The 13,543-nt window shown below is 45.9% G+C and overlaps 1 protein-coding gene across 2 annotated transcripts in view; it reads left to right on the top strand.

Moving 5' to 3' along the window:
* Positions 1–13,543, top strand: part of ADGRL4 (adhesion G protein-coupled receptor L4) — a 169,550-nt gene that overhangs the window by 140,633 nt on the left and 15,374 nt on the right. For both annotated transcript variants that reach the window (XM_090048907.1, XM_090048908.1), the window contains 2 exons: positions 3,603–3,823; positions 3,935–4,001. In XM_090048907.1, coding sequence (XP_089905033.1) covers positions 3,603–3,823; positions 3,935–4,001 — 288 coding nt within the window. The remainder of the gene's footprint in view (positions 1–3,602; positions 3,824–3,934; positions 4,002–13,543) is intronic.

The raw sequence follows: 13,543 nt of genomic DNA, 5'->3' as shown, positions 1-13,543 counted from the left end.
GTGTAAGTAACTCAGGTTGGAGAGGAGTCGGGTGGGATCACGAAGGCTGGCAGGTCTGGGGGAGAGAGGTTGGCAAGATATGGTGAGGGCAGGGAGTGACAGGTCTGTGGGATGTCAGGTTGCCCAGTCCAGGGCAGAGGGCTAACAATATCTCAGTCAGGACAGGGTGTGTAGAGGTGGGGTGGAAATAACATATGCCTGAGGCTGGGATGAGCAACTGAGTTTTACCAGCCCCAGGGCTGCTCTGTGAATGCAGGTGTTCACAACATAAGTTTAACTCTTTCCTAGAACAGTATACTCTGATCTTGATCTAAGTTAGTACAATTCCTCAAATGACCTAACTTAGATCAGGTGAGCCATTTTTTTGCCCAATTTTATCCTTCTGAATGCCTGCACAATTGGGCATTTAGACTCACCTAATCTTCGTCAAGTCAATCTAAATATAAGAGCTATATGCACCCTTAGGTGCTGCACAAAGCAACGTTGATGATTCATTTAATTGTATTCTTCTCTGGAAGTCAGTACTGAACAAAGCCCCAGCATGGTTCTAGAGCCATTGCAAGAGGTAACACCTCAGCCCTGACTTCCAGAACTGAGGTTCTGTCTGCACACTGTCACTTCAGATCCCAAAGCACATAAGCAGATGGAAGGTGGTATAGCATGCACCCTCAGCAAGTTTGTAGATGACACCTAGCTGGGTGGAGTAGTAGATACATTGGCAAATAGGACTAGGATTCAGAGAGACCTAGACAAATGGAGGGTTGGACCAAAAGAAAGTCCACGGAGTTCAATAGAGACAAGTGCAAAACCATTCATGTTCGATGGAACAATCCCATGCACAAACTGAGGACAAAGTACAGACCAGGGACTGACTGGCTAAACAGCAGCTCTGAAGACAAAGGGTTACAGTAGACAATAAAAGGAGTATGAGCCAGCAACATACCCATTTTGTGAAGAAGGCTAATGTCATACAGGTCAGCATTAGTAGGAGTGTTGCCAGCAGATTGAAGGAAGTGATTATTACCCTCTATTCAGCACTGGCAAGGCCATATCTGGAGTACTATGTTCAGTTTTGGGCCCCCATCTACAGGAAGGATGTGGACAAATTGAAGGGTCCAGCAGAGGGCAACAAAATTTGTTAGAGGGCTGGGGCACATGACTTCTGAGAGGCTGAGGGAACTGGGTTTATTTAGTCTGGAAAAGAGAAGACTGAGGGGGGTATTTAATAACCACTTTCTACTAACTGAAGGTTGGTTACAAAGAGGACGGAGCTAAACTGTTCTGCGTGGTGGCAGATGACAGAACAAGGAACAAGGGTCTTAAGTTACAGCATGGGAAATTTAGATTACATATCAGGAAAAACTTTCTCACCAGGACGGTAATAAGGTACCAGAACAGGGTATCCGGGGGCATGTCTACACAAGATGCTAACTGTGCAGTAGCCTAATAATATTGTGGAGTAGCACATGACAGCATAAACAGTGCCAATACACTACTGTGCAATATTGTTAGACTACCATGCAGTAGTGTCACTAAAAAGGCATGTGCCAGTGCTACAGCACAGTAACCTTGGTTACTGCACATTCATTTAGTAGTTGATTCTACTAAATTAAATGCACAGTAACCCCTGAGCATTAATCAAGGTGTAGAAACTCCCAGAGAGGTTGTGGAATCTCTGTCCTTAGAGGTTTTTAAGACCTGGGTAGACAAAACTTTGGCTGGGATGACCTAATTGGGCACAGTCCTGCTTTGAGCAGGAGGTTGAACTAGATGACCTCTTGAACTGCCTTCCAACCCTAATTTTCTTTGATTCCACGATTAGGGATGCTAATCCTTGTACCCTTGGAAGATTATAGTTCATCTTGATATATTCTGGGTGTGTCTACATGTTCATTACTGCACCATAGTTACTGTGCATTAACTTGCATAACCAAGTACTAAATCAGTACACAATAACTGGTGCTACTGTGCAGTAACACCAGCACACAAGTTTTTATAGATGCTAACTGTGCAGTAGACTAATACTACTGCCCAGTACTGTATTATTGTGGGTTTTGCCCAGTATGCTACTGCACAGTGTTATTAGGCAACTGCGCAGTTAGTGTCTCATGTAGACATACCCTCTGTCTACCTAAAATACCCCTGTCATTTATACAGTATTCTTTACTTCCTGTCCTAAGCCACTGGTTAGTGTTCCTGTGTGCTACACCAGAGCTGGTTGCATTTCAGGGGTAGCTGAAATAATCTCTACATACCCCTAATCTAATTCACAAAGCTGTGAAATGGCTTTTTTAGTCAATGTCTTTAGTTTATTAAGCAACCTTGTGATTTTTGATGAAACATGCTACATAATTGTAAAACAGTAAATGCTATTATTATTTTTAAATTAGTGTGAAGGTATTCTAATAAAGTATAGTTGCTTAAACTAATCTTTTTTCTATAATATGTATTGTTGAATGGTATTTTAAATTGGCTGGGAAAATATCAGCTGATATCCCTGAGACAGCACTCTGGTATTGATTCACTGAGGGGTATAATTGTGCAAGAATTGTTTCCTAAAAGAGTTTCCATAAACTTTAGAATGACATTTGAAATAACAGCAATTTGATACTGGAATAAAAAATTTTAAAAATGCACGTTGCTTAAGTCAGCACAGCATAATGACTACTTATCCCTAATTACAGGATAAATAGTGTCAATTCTGATCCTTGATTTATTTGTGTTCAAGATATTGGTTCATAGAAAAGTAAGTCTGGAAGGGACCTCATGGGGTTATCCTGCTTTAGGCAGGAGCATCCCTGATTAAACCATCTCAGCCGAGGGTCTGTCTAACCTGCTTCTGAACATTTTCAGGGATGAAGATTTCATTCTCTAGGTAGCCTATTCAAAATCTTGACCACCCTCATAGTCAGAAAGTTCTTCCTAATCTCCAAACTAATTTTCCACTGCTACGGTTGCTGTCAGGCCCTTGTCTGCAGTTCTGCAGTTTAGCCAGTCATTCCACAGTGTGTATTTGTGCATGCAATAATTCCATCCCAAATGCAGGACTTTGCACGTGTGCATAGCTTAATTAAAAAAATTAATAATTAAATATAAGTATATCGTATATATTACCAATATGTTATTAGCATATTACAAATTGCTAGAGAAGAGTAACAAATAACTTTTTGTTATTTATTTTTTTTACTAAGCCACATACTTGCAAATCATGGTTAAATTTGGACTATAATACTGTCCTGTGGGCATATCTACACAAGACGCTAAGTGCACAGTAGACTGACTGATTCTACTGCACACTAGCACATATGGCAAAAGCCATGCTATTGCACTAAAGCGCAGTAGAATTAGTCTACTGCACACTGGTGTCACTAAAAAGGTGTGTGCCAACACTACTTCACAGTAACTCTGGTTACTGTGCATTTAGTTAGTACTTGTTATTACAGGTATTAAACTTAAGGCACCATAACAATGGCGCATTAATGCACATGTAGATGTCATGCCCTGTAATGATGATTTAAAGAACTGACTGGGAGCCTATATGGTAATATTAATAAAGTAATTACTATTTATGACTTTTGGCTTTCTTTGGTTGATTTTTCTAGCTCTTCTGTTCAATCACTGCTGGATTGCTCCATTATTTTCTCCTATCTGCCTTTGCATGGATGTGCATTGAAGGCATACACCTGTACCTTATAGTTGTGGGAGTCATCTACAACAAGGGATTCTTACACAAAAACTTCTATATATTTGGCTACATGAGTCCAGCAGTAGTAGTTGGAATTTCAGCAGCTCTGGGCTATAAATACTATGGCACTACAGAAGTGTAAGTCGCTATTTATATAGCCATTTCAAGCACTAATGTGTATAAGAACACTGAGTAGTTTTCACAGGAATTGAGCACATTTCAAGCCATTCTGTGCTGTTTACTTTTCAGATGTTGGCTCAGCACAAAGAATAACTTTATATGGAGTTTTATAGGACCAGCATGTCTAATAATTCTTGTAAGTATAATTTCCTTTTTTATTGTAGTGCATAAAACTGATTATAAAAGGTGTTTAATAATCACCCACCTATTGCCAGACTAGCTTTGAGTGGTAATTATAGGGCAGAATTGACTATTTTAGACATTTTATGGTGTCTCTAAATTATTTATATGTTGCACATCTAAATACTTTACAGATCTGAGAAACAAATGTTTGCATGTTTTGCTAAGAAAACACCATTTCAGATCTGGCTGTGTCCTTGTTTTCTTTTTCTTTTCCTTTTCTTTTAACTTAAAAGGTGGAAATATTCTGTACAGCACTTTTAGTCTATAAGAAGTAGCATCTTTACATGCCAGTGGTATCTCAGTATGGCTCAGCAGGAGGTGTATACAGACACTATGCCAACAGACAGATAATCTGGTTTTTCAAATCTTGCGTTACTTAATCTTTTATCAGTGATCCGTCATCTCTGAAGATTAGGCTGTCATCTTTATGGCTTTATCATTCCCATGTACCCTGTCATCATCAAAGCTATTTTAAACTAAATTGCGACGTCAGAGAAAAGAACCCGCTATTTCATATGGGCAGACAAGTCAAGTATTGATAGCCCTATTTCAACTGTGAAGAGGGCCTTTTTAATTCTTATTGGAAGTGGTTTCAAACCTGCAAATTTGGCAGGTATTGTATGTTCCATTCTAAATCAAGCCATTTTTGGTGCCTCAAGAGCATTTCTAAGTGCTGTAAAGTTTAACAAACCATTCTAACTGTAATTGGGCATCATTGTGTGTGAGAAGATTGACAGTGATTTGACAATAGTAGGAACTATCGGGAGGGAAAGGTGCAGTGCTGAAGCCTTGTGTCTATGGTCAATTCAGTTATGATCTTCAACAGCGTCTTTATTTATTTGGTAATGAATTTGCAGATTTTGAAAAAGGGGAAGTGACAATGCCTTGGATTATTCTCTGTTCATAACTGCATCCACACAGACAACTAAATCCATGACAGAGTATGCTCCATTTTCAGTGTACTGTCCGGGGAGCTCTGTGATTTTTGAAAGTTTGGATTACTTGCTTTGGGTGATAGCAGAAGGCTTGAAATCCAGGACAGAAGTTTACAAGGCAGTTCACGCAATTGGTTCACATCCCTGTACTGCTTTGAAAGCCTCAACCCAGGCAGTTTCTGTATTTTCTGAGAAGGATGGTCAAGTCTGAGACTTGGATGGTGAGGTCAGTGCTAACGAACTGTTCTGTAGAATGGATACTGGTAACATTACTTCCATTTTTTGTTGTTCAGCCTTCCTATTCAATGTGCTAAAGTAAGGGTGTAACAAAGTTTACCCTGTTTCGAAAGCAGTGAGAACTTACAATCTATTTTTAATTAACAAGTCCTGTTTCTTTCTGTGAAGCTTTCCAAGCATGCTATCCACATAGAGCCTAATGTAAAGTCAATGGAGAAATTGCCAAGAAACAGCAAACCAAACAAACATAGAAACAAAAAACCGCTCTGAACAGCAAATGTACTTTTGTTCTGCGATAAACTGATAGACTACTGGAATCTTCAAATGTAAAACTATAAAAACTTGCAATTTCAAGCTTGCTTTTAATCCTGAGCCTAATGGACTGATGGCAGTGAGTTCACAAGCTTTTCCAAGCAAGCTGAAAGGGATTTGTACACCACATTAAAAATCTCTGGCGAACAGCTCGCCTCAAATCTAATTCTCTCTCAGAAACATTACATTTTTCGTCAACAGGAAAGCCTATGTACTGTAAATGGTACTTTCTGCTTTCATGAATGGGGCCCTGAGAGATTTGTGGTTTGGGATTATAAGTAATATGCCTTTGAGAGAACATGTAAATGATTAAGAACAGACCTAGTTTTGTGCTGATGGATTCTCTACCTCTGGCTGTATCTGTTTCAGATAGATGTGGGCTTTAAATCTACTGTAATAATAGCTAAGTATGAGAATCTCTGGTTTTTATCAGAAGTACAAACTAAGATCTTCTCTGATAGCCGGAACAGTAGCACTAAGTCCAAAGGTGTTTCTTCATTAATATGAAGGTTCATTTAGAATTCTGAAGTATAAATGAGTGTCCTTATTGATCCTAAGAACTATTATTAGTATTATTAGATTGGTGACTGTACATAAAAAGGACTAGGTCAGAAGCCTACTAGATTGAGTTACGGAAGAAAGGGCATTTTAAACCTTTGTAAATCAAGCTGCAAACTGAAGATAATTTCTGCAACTTATTTCTTCCTCCAAATTCTTGTAATCTTTAGAACCACAACCATTTGGACTAAAACTATACTGCAGATTAGATCAAAGCAGGCAAGTATGAAGAAATTATTTATAACAAGAATTTAAACTTTTTAATAGAAAATAGAGTTTATCACAGACTTTAATGGAAAAAAACACACATGCCACAACTGTGTGCTTGATTGAAGCAAATACAAAAATCAGCTTTAGTGATAAAATATATAAAAATAATAATGATAACCCTGGGACCTTTTCCCTTTTTTGTACACTCTTATAATCATAATCTGTGTGTAATAGGAAGGATGCAAAATGAAGAACATAGTTTAACTACAATGCAGTGTTGTTGTACTTTTGATAAGTAGCCTGGGAAACATAACAGGTTCAGCTTAATATAAACTAATTCTTCCAACATAAAGGTAAAGACACTACTTTTACCATTATAGTAACTGGTAAGATGTGCAGACTTGGTGTCCTCTCCAATTTCACCCTTTTGACTCCACTATTATGAAATTGGCATACCAGAATTGGAAGCAGGCTAGGAAAGTATCATAGGTAGTAGCATTCTTGTCTATATAATTCAGTTTAATAATAAGATCTTTATCAGTGTAGTCAGTATCATTTATTAAGATGTTTTGGTAATCACAAATATACATTTGATACCTGACACCAGACCCTTGAGGATCATAGTGCTATATAGTCAAGAAATTACTGGTGCATTTCTTCTCCCCTTTCTGTTGTGTGTTTTCAGGGACACTGGCATGACCTGGCTCAGATACAGGCAACAATTAGAAATTGTGGTGCTTGCAATTACAAAAATGGCTTATAAATGACTGCCTACAATTTCCAAAGTGTTCTTGTAAACTTAAAAGTATAAGCCAAGATAGTTCCCTAAGAGAGGTGTTACCATATATGCGTACTCTTTAAGTGTCCCTATACAGGAATGGAATGCTAACTGTAATGAATAATCAGCTGTAGAACAGAAATATTCTAATAATTGCAGTGATTGATTAACCATAGTGTTTTGAACTTTGCATGTATAAATGAATGGGTAAATGAATAAAATATACAGATTGGAGCTGTAAAATACAAAAACATGACATGTGAGTGATGAAAGCAGGCTGCCAGTAGATTAATGCTTTTCATTAAGAAACTGCCTGCATATTCATTAGAGTTGGTCAATTACTTAAAAAAAAATATTCATCAGATAATTTATTTGATGAATTTTACCCTTATTTGTCAAATAATTTATTCAGCAAAAATGGTAAAATTAACTGAATAGTGCATTCATCATTAGTATTTGACAGTTCTAATACTTATTCAATTCTGTAGATTTGAGGTTAATTCAGGCTTAGCAATATTGCTGTAATCAATGCAAGAAAGGTGCTAGGCAAAGCTCTTACTCTAGTGGTTTCCTTAACACATCCAGACACCTTTAATCTGGATTGTTCCTGTTGAGCATATCTTTAATATAGAAGTAGTTTTAACAAAAGTAATCCACACATAGGTATAAGAAACTGAGCATCATTTATCATACCATTATTCCAATTTTAAATACAATGTACCTCCAATTTCTTGCAAGGACTTTTAGTGGCCTTATTATTCTATATGAACTCCCTTCTCACTGAATGGCTTTAGAAGAAGGTTCTTCCACTGCATGTCTTTTGCCACTTCGGATGATCCGGAAATAAACATGGCACAGTGGACAAATCTACACGTGCATTTGCTGTGGCACCAGCTTACTCATGAGTAAATTGTTTGTGAGTAAACAATGCTGGGCAAGCACCTACACGTGCAGGGAAGCAGGAACAAATTTTCTGCCAACCTGCTTCTGCTTCCCAGGACCCTGCAATGGGCCCCTGTTGCCACTGGTGGCAGCTCCAGGCTCTGGCTGCAAAACTCGGAAGGCAGACCCAGTCACTGTCTTCTGACCAGCCACTTCCCTGGCCAGGAGCAGCTTGCCAAGTGCAGAAATAGCACACAGCAGTGCTCTCCTTGTTGTCTATGCCTCCCCATGCTATGACTGCTCTAGCCCCTGCCCCTGGAAGTGACAACTAGCACCCTGCTGAGCTCCTGCTGGCCACCACACTGGCCCTGCTGGCCCACTGCACCGAGTGCCATCTGGCCTACAACCGTCTCGCCCCTCCCAGCTCCCCCACACACAGCAACCACCTGGAAGGCCATCATGCACTGTCCCAGGTCCACCACTGTTCACCTGCTGCCTCCAACCCATCTGCCTGCCCAGACCCCAGTAGGGATGCCACCAACAGGCTCCAGGATGCCACTGCCAGAGCCATCACCCTCCTGGGCCTGCCAGGCCAGCCAGGACTGATGGTGGCAAGTCATCCAGCACACCTGAGATAACAAGAAATGGCTGGAGGCCTTCAGAATGACTTGGGTCACCTTCCAGGATGGCACACAGCTGCTTCTTCCCATGGACACTTGCCTGGCCCTTGCCCTGCTGAAGCTAGCCTGCAGTACATTGGCCACCTGTTTGGTGTGAGCAAGGCCACAACCATGGAAGCTGTCCTGGAGGTATGCAGCACCCTTCAGGACATGCTGGCAGACACTGTGCTCTGAGTGCATGACCCGCTGGCAGTGGTGGTAGGGTTCTGTGCCCTGGCATTCCTCCAGTGCATTGGAGCCCTGGACAGGACCCACACCTCTTCACCTGCCTGCCACACAGAGACCACCCCTATTACAGCCAGAGGGGCTTTCACTCTGTGGTGCTTCAGGCTGTCATAGACCACCATGGGGTCTTCACATACATGAGTGCCAGCTGCGTGGGCAGCACCTACAACACCCACGTCTTCAGGAACTCCAGCCTGCCAGGCCTAGTCAAGAGTGGGAGCTCAATGCCAGGGGTGCTGGACCTGCAGCTGGGTACCATGAAAACTCTGTACAATGTCCTTTCTGTGCTGTCCTGAGGTCAGGGGGCCATGGGGTGAGAGCGTTTAGGGGGCAGAAATCAGAGAGCAGTCAGCACCCCAGTCTCTGGCCATTCCCCTGCAGGTACGTGTACCACAGTGAGTGCAGTAGGAAAGGGACTCACTCAGAGGCAATAGCAGCCAGCACTCCCCCAGCTCAGGCAGCTTCCCCTCCAGGAGGTGGTATCCTGGCCCTGCTGCAGGTAGCTCTAGCCTGCATGCAGCTGGGGTGAGTGTTGGGGATGGGCCCGGGGGTGGAGAGGCCTGGGTGGCACCAGTCCTGAGACAGGGTCCAGGGTAGGGGCTCCTGGCTGTTGGAGATGGCACAGGACCTCCTCCCAGGCCTAAGCAGGGGCCTGCTGTGAGGTGATAGGTAATTGCCAGGGGGCAGGCAGGGCTTACATTGGGGGCTGGGCAGTGGGCAGCCCAGAGGCAACTGCCAGGGCCAGAATGCTGTCCTGCACTGAGCGGTCATTGTCCATGGTCTTCACTACCTGGGCCAAGATGGCATTTTGCTCCTGCAGTGCCTCCACCCACTTGCGCTCCAGGGCCAGGAGCTGTGCCCAGAATTCCCTGTCCACCCGCTCCCCTGCCTTCTCATACCAGTCCCACGTGTCTTAGTAGGCAACACCCTCCACCTGCCACCTGTCCTGGCAAGCTATGTCCTCCGCCCACCAAGACTAAGCATGCGGTAGCTGGTCCTCCAGTGCCATGACTGGGAGGTACAGGAGGAGGGTTCTGTCCTCTGTCCTCTGGCAGAGCCAGCATATCTGCAGGGCCCAAGCTGTGGGAGGTGGCAACCCTGAGACTACATCCCAGCTGCCAAGTGCAGCCTCCCACCCCTTTGCAGCTGCAGGCCCTGTAAAGCAAGGAGAAGCTGTTTGAAACATTTCAGAGATAAGGTGCTCTGTACCGGGGCCATGTGCTGTCTCGCCTCAGATCAGGTGTGCACAGATGCCCAGGGACCATGTTCAGTTGGGCAGGCAGGCTTGGGCCCAGGTGCCACCATCTGAGCCCCCCATCTCCACTTGCTCCCCAGGGGATGGCGGACTACTGGGTGATGGTCACAGGCAGCCTGCCTCCCCTGCCCCATTCCTGGGGCAGAAGAGGCCAGGCTTCTGGCAGCACCTGCTGCCACAGCTCCAGACCCCACTGTCCCTCTACTCCTCCTGCAGTCCAACTGTTCTGCTGAGCTTGTGCCCAGCACACAGCAGCCAGGCTCAGGGAGCACAGGACTCCTGGATGACTAGAATGAGGAGCTGCCTGTGCCCCTGCCTTCCCCACAGTGGGCTTTTCTGGGAAGAATTCATAGATTTCATAGACATTAGGGCTGGAAGGGACCTCGGGAGATCATCAAGTCCAGCTCCCTGCCCAAAGGGCAGGAAGTCAGCTGGGATCATAGGATCCCAGCAAGATAAGCATCCAATTTACTCTTGAAGGTGTTCAATGTAGGTGCTTGAACCACCTCCGATGGCAGACTGTTCCAGACCTTGGGAGCTCGGACAGTAAAGAAATTCTTCCCTATGTCCAGCCTGAAACGGTCTTGCAGGAGTTTGTGACCGTTCGACCTCATCATCCCTTGGGGCACTCTGGTGAACAAACATTCCCCCAGATCCTGGTGGTCACCCTTGGTAAATTTATAGGTGGCCATCAGATCACCCCTGAGCCTGTGCTTTTCCAGGCTAAAGAGTCCCATGGCTCTCAGCCTGTCATCGTAAGATCTGTTTTCCTGACCTCTGATCATGCATGTGGCTCTCCTCTGGACTCTCTCCAGCTTCTCCACATCCTTTTTGAATTGTGGAGCCCAAAACTGGACACAGTACTCCAGCTGCGGCCTCACCAAGGCCGAGTACAAGGGGAGAATGATGTCCCGGGATTTGCTCGAGAAGCATCTATGGATGCACGCTAGCGTTTTGGTCGCTTTACTAGCTGCAGCATCGCATGGCAGGCTCATGTTCATCTTGTGGTCAATGATGACCCCCAAGTCTCTTTCTTCTTTAGTGCTATCCAGAATAGCACTGCCGAGCCTATAAGGAAGCTGCAGGTTTTTCCTCCCAAGGTGGAGAACCTTGCATTTTTCGGTGTTAAACACCATCAGGTTCTCGTCTGCCCATTTGCTGAGCTTGTCCAGGTCAGCCTGGATCACCCGCCTATCTTCTGGCGTGGATGCTTTGCCCCAAAGTTTGGTGTCATCGGTGAACTTGGCCAGTCCACTCCTGACTCCAATGTCCACATTGTTAATGAAGATGTTGAACAGTATGGGTCCCAGGACAGAGCCTTGAGGGACCCCACTGGTCACAGGGCACCACGATGAGTGACTGCCATCAATTACAACCCTCTGGGTCCAACCACGAAGCCAATTTCCCAGCCAGTGGATCGTGGTGGAGCCAAGGCCACAACTGGGCAGTTTGGCCAAGAGGTGATCATGGGATACCAGATCAAAAGCTTTTTTGAAGTCAAGGTATATTACATCAATCTCTTCTCCCTTGTCCAGATCCTTCTCCCCCCAAGCTACCACTGTGGCCCAAGCATTCCCCTGCTGTGTGTACCCCAGGTGGTGCACAAAGAACTGTTTGCATGAACTGAGGGGTGCTGACCCACTATGCCCTGCTGATGATGATGGCCATGATGACCCACCTGTGGACCTGGCATGGGACCCTGAACTTCAACAGTGCAGGGGCAAATCTGGGCTGCCCCACAACCTCTGCCACTGCCTGGAGGACTGCCTGTAGCCACACTACAGGTCCCTTCCCTCCACAGCCGAGAAGGACATTGCCGCCATCATCAGTGCATTCCTCAACCTGTGAGAGCCCTGTGCCCACCTAGATTTGGGGCCACTGGCTGTTCAGTAATGATTTGCACAATCTCCTGCCTCCCTGAGTGCTGTGCGGTGGGGGAACCTGGGGCCAAGTGAGTGGGAGTGGGCTGGGTGAGTGATCGGGGTAGTGGTATGGAGGGCCTTGCCCTCAGTGCGGGGATTATCACGTGGCCAGGGCTGGTGTGGCTGGTAACTCCACATGGTCATGGCTGTCAGTGACAGCATGTGGCTCCAAGTTATGTCCTCAGATGGCAGGACACAGTGGATGGGTGCCTACCTGGGGAAGCCCCAGGGAGAAGCTGGCACTGCTGGCGGCTGGTGGTGTCATGGTCAGCTGCACTTCATGCCAGGGGCTAGGGCTGCAGAGTTGATCAGGTTGGCACTAGCCTGGGCTCCCCAAGCTGCCAGTGGAAGGTGTGGCCAGAAATCTTGGTGGGATGGGCTGCTGGATGCCTGAGGGGCCCTACCCCAGTGACATGTCACCATGGGTGCCAGACTGGGGTGGAGGCTCAGGAAGGCTATCTGTGCTGCTATACACAACAAAACTTCAGCCTAGGTCCCCAGGGCATGAGGATGTCCATCAGTTGCCACATAAAGGACATGGACTTAACGGGCACTCCCCAACAGACAGTTGTAGTCAGTGATGGCAACCTACTGTGTCCGCAAGGCCTTGACATTTATGTGGCACTGCCACACCAACTGGTTGTACCCATGCTCTTGCATCCAGCCTGACAGCAGCGTTCCCACTAAACTGCATGGCATGCATAGCTGCACACACCACACAGCTTACAGGGAACACTGCCTGACAGCCCCTCATAGATGTGGGTGTTGGAACACCCAAAAGGTTCAAACTGGCTCTGTACCTCTGCCTCTCCCCACAGCACCACGAGGTCACCAGTCTTCTCCATGGGCCAGCTGGGGCTCTGGGTGGATGGCATGGGCATTGGCAAGAATGAGGCCATCATAGGTCCCACACCATCTTTATGGACCTCCATGTAGCTGCCCTCATGCTGCTGGGCCTGAACAGCTGCCTGCAGTACCCAGATCAGGGGCCCAACATGGGACTGGCAGGCACAAGGCAGAATGAATGCTCCACAGGTTCCAGCCAGGCTGCTGGGGGCAGGCCACAGGTAGCTGGAGCTGGCCCTGGCAGCCAGAAACTGCCTGCAGCTGGGCCTGGGTGCTAGAAGGCCTGGCTGGAGCCTGTAGCAGCCTAGAGCAACCTGCAGGCCTAAATGACATGGGTCTGACAGCCACATACTACTGTGATGCCAGGCAGCAATGCTGGGGCACAGACAGCCTGGGACAGCTGGCCTGTCCAGGAGGACACAGTGGCCTGGAGTGCCCTCAGACTGCCTCCTGGTGTGTTCCAGGTCCCAGAATGCCTGAAGGCTTTTAAAGGTCTGAGGCAGGGGCTGCCATACAGGCAGCTCAGCCCTGGGGCAGAAGAGGCTCCCAGCCTGGAGCCCTGGGGCTAGCCTCAGGACGGCCCCCCAGTGGCAAGGCTGACCTGGGTGCAAATTTGCTCCCAGGTCATGTCTACATGTGTGTTACTGTGCAGTAA

This window comes from Crocodylus siamensis, chromosome 5 (genome assembly GCF_052110815.1).
Source record: "Crocodylus siamensis isolate JL-2025a chromosome 5, ASM5211081v1, whole genome shotgun sequence".
In the NCBI taxonomy this organism is placed as follows: Eukaryota; Metazoa; Chordata; order Crocodylia; family Crocodylidae; genus Crocodylus; species Crocodylus siamensis.
The sequence above is the reverse complement of the archived record's forward strand: the minus strand, read 5'-3'. Positions and strand labels throughout refer to the sequence as shown.